General features: G+C 43.2%; 1 protein-coding gene across 3 annotated transcripts in view; it reads right to left on the bottom strand.

The window, feature by feature from the left end:
* Positions 1–2,810: 2,810 nt before the first annotated feature.
* The window catches only part of asic2 (acid-sensing (proton-gated) ion channel 2), a 378,097-nt gene continuing 371,769 nt past the window's right edge, over positions 2,811–9,138 (bottom strand). For all 3 annotated transcript variants that reach the window (XM_030406936.1, XM_030406934.1, XM_030406933.1), the window contains 4 exons: positions 8,790–8,881; positions 7,143–7,222; positions 6,437–6,505; positions 2,811–4,853 (listed from right to left, as the gene is read on the bottom strand). In XM_030406936.1, coding sequence (XP_030262796.1) covers positions 4,752–4,853; positions 6,437–6,505; positions 7,143–7,222; positions 8,790–8,881 — 343 coding nt within the window. In that variant the 3' untranslated portion in view covers positions 2,811–4,751. The remainder of the gene's footprint in view (positions 4,854–6,436; positions 6,506–7,142; positions 7,223–8,789; positions 8,882–9,138) is intronic.

Here is a 9,138-nt window from a genome sequence, read left to right as displayed (position 1 = left end):
CTACAAATGTATCTGCTGCCGTGCTCCGAGGTTGAACTAAACCGGAAGTCCCCGCGAGGACAATAACTCACCTCAGAGTACTGAATGTCCACTAAACAACAATCAAGAGCATAAATTAATGGAACAAATGTGCAGGCACGAGGAAGGACAAGTGTAGCCCCCTCTGAGCTCCAGTGCTCGCCGCTGCTGCTGTTGTATTTTCCCAGCAGCGACGGTGCCTAATAAAACCTGACTGGCACGCTAAATCAGGTTTCAAGTGGATTTTTCCGCTGCTGTGGCGTGACTCTCCCATTGTCCAAGCTGCTGTAATCATTCGAGGATGAACAGGGGAACACTTCAGCAAATATTAAGAGCACGTAGCCGAGATGTCAGATGGAAACTACACCTTGCCAAGCTTCTGTACATTTGATGCAGCGTGGCTTGCCCCTGTTTTCGGTCCCGTCTGCAGGAGCTGTCAGGCGCTCTGTGCCGACTCATTCTTTGCATTCTCTCCAACTTAGAAAAAAAAAGTTGAGGACTTCCCTGAGTCAGTTTGTAGGTCACTGTCCAAACCTCCAGAGAGATGACACATTAAACCTCAGGACGACTTCAGTGCTTCACACGGAATAACTGGAGGTCTGCTCCAACTTTTTGGCTTAAAACTTTTCCGTTTACCGCTGCACTTTATTAGATTAAATTTGGGGCCATTTATTCATAGCTCTCTTTGCTCTGTAGCTTTATATTTTCCTGTTTACTCTGTTTTGTTCAATCTGAGCTTATTTATATCCTTCATTTTGTTTGATTTATTTCAAAGTCTACTTTGCCACGCTGGCAGCACAGCTCTGTCAGTCCAAACATTTTGGTCCAGACTTGAATATCTCAACAACTTTTGGAAGTTCTGCCATGAAATTTGTAGCGTTTACCAGGAGAACTGCTGATCCTGCTTGTCCCCTGACTCATCTGGAGCCAAATTATACCAAATTTACTTTGCCATTAGCATTATTTGTGTTAGCATGCTGACACACTACACTACCATAATGAACATGGTCAACGTTTTACCTGCTACACATCACAATTTATGTACTGTATCATGGTTTAGTAGAAACTACTACTACTACTACTACTACAGCCTTGCAGAGCTGCTACAGAGTTTGGCATCATGGTTTTTTGGATCCAGAAGCGACCATATTCACCTGACAGGATGGAACAGGGGAGGATGCCCTGATTGGTGACAAGTTGTGGTAGCAGCCTTTTCTCTATAACAAGCAAAGAAAATAAAGGCTTCTTGTTTTGTAACGTCATTTCTGTCACTTCATTGTGTTCTCTGGGTATTTGGTGGCGTCTCTGCTGTTTGCACCATGTTTCCCTCCTGTCACTTCGTGCTCTCTCTCAGCCCGATTTTTCCCTCCACACCTGCCCTGCGTCAGGCTCGATAGTCCGGCCATGTTCACGGTGTTTCACCCCGTCTATCAGCTCATTTCCTGTTCCATTCAAAGCTAAAAAACAGACAGAAGGGTCATTTTGTCAGTGAATCAAGCATTGGGGCCAGACTGTGGTAGTGTTGTATTGACAACAATGGGAGATGCATGAGAATCACATTAACACCCAACATATCTATGTTATATGACGTCTGATGTAGAAATGCCTCCGGAGAATCAAAGAACAAACTTCAGAGTGAACACAGATCTTTCCCCGAAATGTTTGACAGGGCTGATAGTGTTGTGATCAAACGGGGCAGGACCGACTGATTTCCGCAGATGAGACTGAACTTAGACCACAAACAGGAGCCTTTCCTTCACAAGGTCGGGACACAAAAGACAAGGCAAAGAAATCAGTCATGAACCAGCTCTCTGAAGTGTGATCTAATTGATTGATTAATTTTTTGGAGGCATTTCTTCATCAGAAGTCATACGACAAGATACGTTTCATGTTTCTTCATGCTTTTCCCAATGACTTCAATACAGCTCGCACCACAGTCTGGCCCCAGAGTGAGATCCGGTGAGGTAATGACCCCTCCTTCTTTGTTAAGTTCCTTGGTTCTATTCTTTATTCACGTCTTTCTTCCTCACCTGTGCTTCTCTGCCTCTCTCCACCTGCACCCCATGCCCCATTCAGTTAAGTTTGTATTGGAGTCAGGTTTTCTGTTCAGTCTCTGATGAGTTTTCTGTTCTGTCTCCCTGTTCCTGCTGCTAATTTTTAATAAAAGTTCTGCCTCTGATCCGCCAGCATATCGTCTCCTGCATTTTCTCCCACCTTCTACTCACTTTGTGCGACAAGTTTACTGACATCGCTGTAGATAACTAGCTGGTTAGCTAACATTATTTTGTTACTGCTGATCTGTGCAGGACAGTCCCACATTGACATATTTTAATGTCAAATTTGATCGTCCTGAAATTTAAACTACGATTCTTGAAGTGTCGTCCCATTTTATATTGGGAAATTTCAACCACTACCTCTTGTAACTCTGTTCTGGGGTCAAGGGGGCACTTGAAAATGAGTGTAATTGGGGCCATAATTTACAAAATGAACATCATGTTGTGTTGAAGAAGACCTGAAACAAGTGATTGAGACCATAAACTCTTTAAGAAACTGTTTACTTTGGTAATAAATCAAGTGAAAAGTAGGGTCTTTTTCTAATAAGCTTACATATGGCCAACCTTATTTTTGCAACCAGTGGATTCATCCCCTGCTGGTCTTAATGCATAGACCCAGAGGCTTCATCAACTGTCTCTGGGCTGTAGACTTTTACATCATAAAGTCGTTTTAACCGCCTTCTTGCCGAAAGCTGCGACAAAAAATAAACTTGCCTCACCACGACAGGACACCACCACTGCAAAACAACTTTTTTAATTTAATTGTTTCACATTAAAAACACACACTGTATGCTGCATCACAAAATGAGAAAAAAGCTGTCCTGCGAGAACGATCGAAGCCAAAGTAGAGAGAAGAGAAAACAGCCGGTGTCGTTGTCAGGGAAAAGCGAGACACGTTTTTCGTCTCGCACACACCCCTGCAGGTCGGCTGAGGATTGTGTTCGTCTGAAGCCACGACATGAGATAAGTACACAGAGACAGCAGGTTGAGCCACAGATGGGAAATCATGATTCAGACAGTCTCACGAAGCACTTGAATTCATTCCTACCTGTAATGTACATTAGCATGATGACAGAGACCGTGAGAAGGATGTTCATGGACTAGAAAACTCTAAATCTTCGACATGGTCTCACACAAGCTTTTGGTGTCGAGCCACATATATGTAATTGTTGCTTCTTAGGACCTCAACCTGTATTGTCTCATAGCAATACTTTTACAGCATGACATTCAACTATCCCAAAATGCTACTGCTCGTTACATAACATTCTCACCTACCATTATGAAATAAAATGTGACAAAAATGGAGCCACTTCCCGACCTTCAGTCGTTGTTCTTTTGAGTTCTTTTGCTTCGGGCGTGTCTGCACGGTACCCGTTTATATGAGAAAAATTAAAAAACACAGATATTTACACCATAACGCAGCAGACCCTGTATCCAAAAAAGAAAACAGACTGAACCCTCCACATGGTGCTTTTGTACTTTTAAATCATGAAAATTGTTTAGAAACGTCCACAGTGGGTATTTTTTTATATATATATATAAAGGACAAAATTATGCCATCCCTAAATAAGCCCTCTGAAAAATCACCCTGACATTCTCTTTCATGAAATAATGGCTTAACAACACCCTGGGCGTATTCAACTGCTGCGCTGTTTTGTATTCAGCCTCACTTGGCCGGGCGCTGCGGTGAGGTGCAGTAGCCAGGAGCCAGTCATTTATTCACATAAATTAACGGTAAGAGTATGACATCCCCTTTAAAGATGTCTGTAGAGAGAGAGAGCAGCTTTTTGAAAACCCTGGGCGTCACGCAGCAAACATGCCTTTTTTTTCTTTTTAGTAAACTGATTTAACTGAAACTGACAGGTTAACAAAGATATGCAAAATGTTCAGATTTCATTCGGTTAACAGGAATCAAAAGAAAATGTTGAGGTGTTCTTTTGTTTCTTCTCTCTCTCAGTAACGACATCACAAACATCACATACCCCTTCCTCCCCTTCAAGAAAATGAACTAAGAAAATGATGAATCGCTCATTAGAAATGATTCTCTACGGACTGGTCGCGTCTGAACTATGATTTTAAACAACCATATGTTCAATCTGTACATTCGAAGTTTCCATATCTGATCCAGGGCCCTTGTCACAGGCCTGTCCTGCAGATAGAGACAAATGGCACACATGTACAGTAAAGCAACACTGCAGTCCAGCGTATGCATCAGCAAGGAGAGCAAGATAGATTGACGCATGCAGTTTGGACAGTTCAAAACCAATTCTGTACAGTTCATTTGGCAGTGACAGACGTATGAATATGTTTGTTACATAGATATGCTGCACAGGGATCAGTCCCCTTTTATGGGTGGCCGCCCTACCCAGTCTCTGATTTGTGAGGGTATGTGTAGACACAGACCCCACTGCAGGTCTGGCACAGCAGAGGCCACCCTCCCACTACAGTACAGTGCAGGGTGACAGAGAGCAGCGTTGACAGCTCCTTAATCCCCATTAGTGCCTCAGACAGGGCAGTGAGACAGAGCGCAGCGCTGTCATTAGACCAGCCCCTGTTCTTGTCCTCGTCTCCTCCCCTCCCCCGTTAAGGTCCTGCAGGATGCCCTAACAGAGGACGTAGCGCCACCCAGTGGAGGCAGCCTCTGGACGCGTGTGGCTCTGAGGGGAAGGGGGGAGGGCCTCAGCAGGCAATCTCCTCCAGGGTGCCCAGTGTTGTCTGCAAGGGGACTGTCACAGTGTGGCTGATGGACTCTGAGTGGTTCCCCACCGGGTCGCAGGAACTCTGGGAGGAAAGATTAAAGAGTGTCAGTGCGAGGTCAGACTGGAGAGTGGCGGAGCAAAATTAATTTGAGCAAAACATAAAATGTGTCATCTGGTGGAATCCAAGTCTTCAGAAGATCCCAAAATGATTTGAAAAGACATTGTTAACACCGTCGGCATGCTGATGAGCTTGTAGACCCACTTTAGAAGGGGTGTTTGCTAAGACCTCGGCTTTAACGAGGGTAAAAAAAAAGAAAAAACAACTGAATATTAACATAAATTGTTTTCACAGAGCTCGCACAGTGTAATCCAAGTTTCTAGAAGCCCAGAGATCCCAAATTGATTTGAAAAAACTTTATTTACATTGTTTCTAAACAGATAGCTTCACTGTAGCTGCTAAGCTAGAGCCATTAGCCTGCACAGCCTGAAGTGGTTAAAAGCTTCTGGAGACTCTTTGGAACAATTTCTTATTTTTTTCTGTTTTCTACCTGAGCTGTTGAGTACACCACTACTTTGCTGTGAAGCTCCAGAAATGTTTCGTTGACTACGAAACTTCTCCCGACTTTGAGTAAATAGTGACTGAATTTTCATTTTTGGGTGAACTAATCCTTTAAATAGACACTGTATACTACATGGGGTCTATTTGTGGAGCTAACTGCAGAGCTTCTGTGGCTGGAGAACTAGCAACAACATGCTAACTAGTTGTCAACATGGTGGCACTAACCAGTCACAATAACATTCTGGTCAAGTTTATTCAAGAGACATATTCTTTTAAACCATGGACTCCAATAGAGCAATGTAAAATCAAGCAGAGCATGTTGTGAAACGCTACCAGTAACTACAGAGTTGTAACTACACTACAACTCTGCTTCTCTGTTGGCCCAGAGCTCGGCTCTAAGTGCTGATGTTTGCAGTTGGCGAAATTCAATGTGTGTTTAAAGTTCACTGAGGTTGCAAACAAAACCTACTACTCTCATTTTTTCAATTTAAGTGATTTTATTTCAGCCTTCAAAAGGACGGAAAAAAGGCACCAGGCTTTGTTCAGACTGATGAAAGTCACGATGAGCATCAGAAATGAAGGGTCCTTATTCGGCAGGATGCTGCCACCAACCTGACAGCTGCTTCATTCAAGTTTCACCATCTGTGACTTGTTCACTGCTGCTTGGCTAGAATCTCCCTCGTACTGTCCAATGACATTCTTGTGTGAACCGTGACCATTTTAACTTCACACCGACTTCTCTGCAGATCCTGTGATGCATATGTTGCTGCAGCTCCTTCCGCCACTCCAACCCTCTCCTCAAACTGTCATTTTTATTGACTTTAATTTTTGATTAAACTGAGACTCGATGTGCATGACCATGTTTGTTAAGTTGGGATTAGTTGCTTCCAGCAGGGTCCTCGTCGCTGGTTCTTTGACTCAAAGAGCAGAGCTTCTGTCTGAATACAGTCTTAGATCTAGGGTGCTCTTTCTCCATGCTAGTGCTGAGGTGAGGGGGGGCGTGTATATATATGCGTGATCAGCATGAGGGAAATTATTCTGAATCTACATGCTCCACTTAGACACTCTGCTCTGAAGAAGACTGACAAGTGATAGGCCGCTCTTACCACATCCTCTCCATGACTCTCCTCCTCGTCCTCTCTGCTCAGTAAATCCAGTAGTCTGTCTTTCACCACCTGCAGAAATAAAAGACCAAGAGACTTAATTCGGTCTGTTAAAGAGGAACTCCACGAGCCATTCTTGTAATTATTGACTGTAAAGGAACGTTTATCTTCAGAGTAAAAAAGCAATTAGATGGCAACAAACAACGCTATCGCAATTATGTCAGCGTGAAACCTGTTAAAAGGTAGAATTGCTTTTGTCAGCCGCATGTGGGGTTGTCATCCCCATTACTCCAACTTAGCCATTAAGAAGAAGAAAAAAACCTCTCGAAAATGACTCTTCTTATATTTTCCAAACCCCTAGGGGAGGCGGGACTATTATGTGCTTATCAGAACACTGTGCAGCTGAAAGCAGCAGGAGAAACTGTGAAGAGGGGCACACAGAGGTGCAAAGGTAATGGAACAGCTACATCACACACTCTTTCATCTCACCCAGCTCTAAAGTAAATCTGGCTCTTATCTGCTTTTTGTATCAGTGACATTGATTCGTGGTCTGCACTTCAACTACTTACTGAAAAACCCCGAAACAAAAGCTATTTTTGTTTTATTTCGCCAAAAGTCTGTGAGAGTGTGTAAAGTAGTGTGGGTGTAATTAAATGTTTTGATGGGTTCATGGGATAAAAAAGCGTAAAAATGGCAACTTCACACTGACCTCATAAGCGTAGTCAAAGAGCTCTAAGATGGTGAGGATGCTGGCTCCTATGAACAGACCCATCTGACCGCCGATATCACCTGGAGAAAAGAGGAGTAGACAGAAGAGAGCGACAGGCTATTTGTGGCAGGTTAAAGACAGAGATCAGAAATACATATTTTACCTCTTACCTTTGGTGCTGTTTATCCGTCTAGATTGTTTTTGTGTGAGTTGCTGAGTTTTGGAGATATCAGCTGTGGAGATGTCTCCCTTATCGACAAAATGTAACTCGACGGCACTCGTCTTGGAAAAAAACCGAAACAACAATATCTCTTCCCAGAAATAATGAAATGGTTCCTTGAGATAATCCACAAGCATGTTTCATTGTTGGAACAATTTCTTTCCTTTTCATTCATTCATTTCCTTTCTACCAAACTAACACCCATCAACTGTATCATTGCGCAACATTTTTTTGGAGAGCGCTGACAAGAGCCCTCCGATCCGAGGCAGATTGACGTGAAAGAGGGTCGGTATGTGTGAACTGTTCAAAGATGTTTATCCAGAAGATCGGGGAAAGCTCGCCAATGTCTTGCGAGCCTAGCAAGGTAAATATCAGAGCAGACACTCTTGTCCTGTCACCCTCTCTTCTCTGTTGTCATCAGCAAGAAAAAAGTTGAGTAGTGTGATCAGCACAGACCACTTTTACAGCTCATCCGAGCATGAACCTGGTTGAACTGTGGTTGGCTGGCACAGTTCAGGAAAAAAAAAGAATTTCCTTCATGAAACTACTCAAAATAAGGTGTGCGGGTAATCTTCAGTTATCGGGTCTTGATTCCTGGAAAGACACCGCTGTTGCATTTTATTAAAATGTATTTATTTGGCGCTTTGAGTACCCGACATCACCAGAACTCAGCAACTCACACCAAATCAATCAGTATGAATAAACAGCACCATACGTCTATTTTTGAGGTGAACTGTCCCTTTAAAGTTGTGTGACAGTGCAACTAAATGTGTTCTGAATCAGTGTTCAAGATGTGACGAGTGGCAGGTGAGCTGGTTAAACTGACAATTAAAGACAACTGAACACTGCTTCCTAGTTTGTCTGTGGTTAGCAGCTGTAGCACAGACACAGCTCATGACTATAACTCCTTGAGACCTGAACATGAACTAAGCTGATATTTTTTGCTTTTTTAAATCAATTAGACATTAGATAGGGAGAAATTTCTTAATAAAGTTGATTTGAAAACAACAAAAGCCCTGAATTTGAGTCTACGTGTGCATCTCTCCCGGATGATTTCATAAAGATCACTGCTTGTCTCCATTAACTGTTCATTATGAAACCAAGGGGCAGCAACAAAGCCCTTTGTGTTCAGTTGAAGCCTGTGACTATTTCATGCATTGATTGGTCTCTATAGAGCTGACAAGATTTTTCGAATTCAAGCCACAACATTTCACAGCGCCGACATTTTATTGACGGCTTGTCACGTACTGCAGTGGCACCATCATTGACCAGTCAATCAGGCTTCTTTGAAAAAAACATCTTACCTAACTCTGCTGCCATGAGTCAGGGCGGGCCAGCTCTCATGAATCAACATGTTTTAAAAGAAGCACGGCTGAAGTGACTGGATTCAGGTTGGAAAGGAAGTTCGACGACGAGTAAAAACCTACCCAGCAAACCCGCCACCTCGTACGCTTTCTTCTGCTCGATGGTCTCGTAGTTCAGCGCTTCGAAGAACACGTCCAACACCAAGATATTGTCTCTGAAAAGAGGCAGAACAGGGCATTAGTCCGAATGAATCCCACGTGAGGTGATTACTTGGCAAGCAACACAAACTGCAATAGGAAATTCGAGCAGTGTGTAGGAGGAGAACACAGCTGTTTCATGTCCAGACAGATTCCAGCTCTTTAAACCCTTCATTTAAAGGACTATAGGAAACAATGTGGGTAGCAGTGCGGCTCAGCAGTTAGTGGTGTTGTATTGATTTTTCAGGGATCCTCTCTGTGGTGTGTCTGCATG

Source organism: Sparus aurata, chromosome 23 (assembly GCF_900880675.1).
Source record: "Sparus aurata chromosome 23, fSpaAur1.1, whole genome shotgun sequence".
NCBI lineage: Eukaryota > Metazoa > Chordata > Actinopteri > Spariformes > Sparidae > Sparus > Sparus aurata.
The sequence above is the reverse complement of the archived record's forward strand: the minus strand, read 5'-3'. Positions and strand labels throughout refer to the sequence as shown.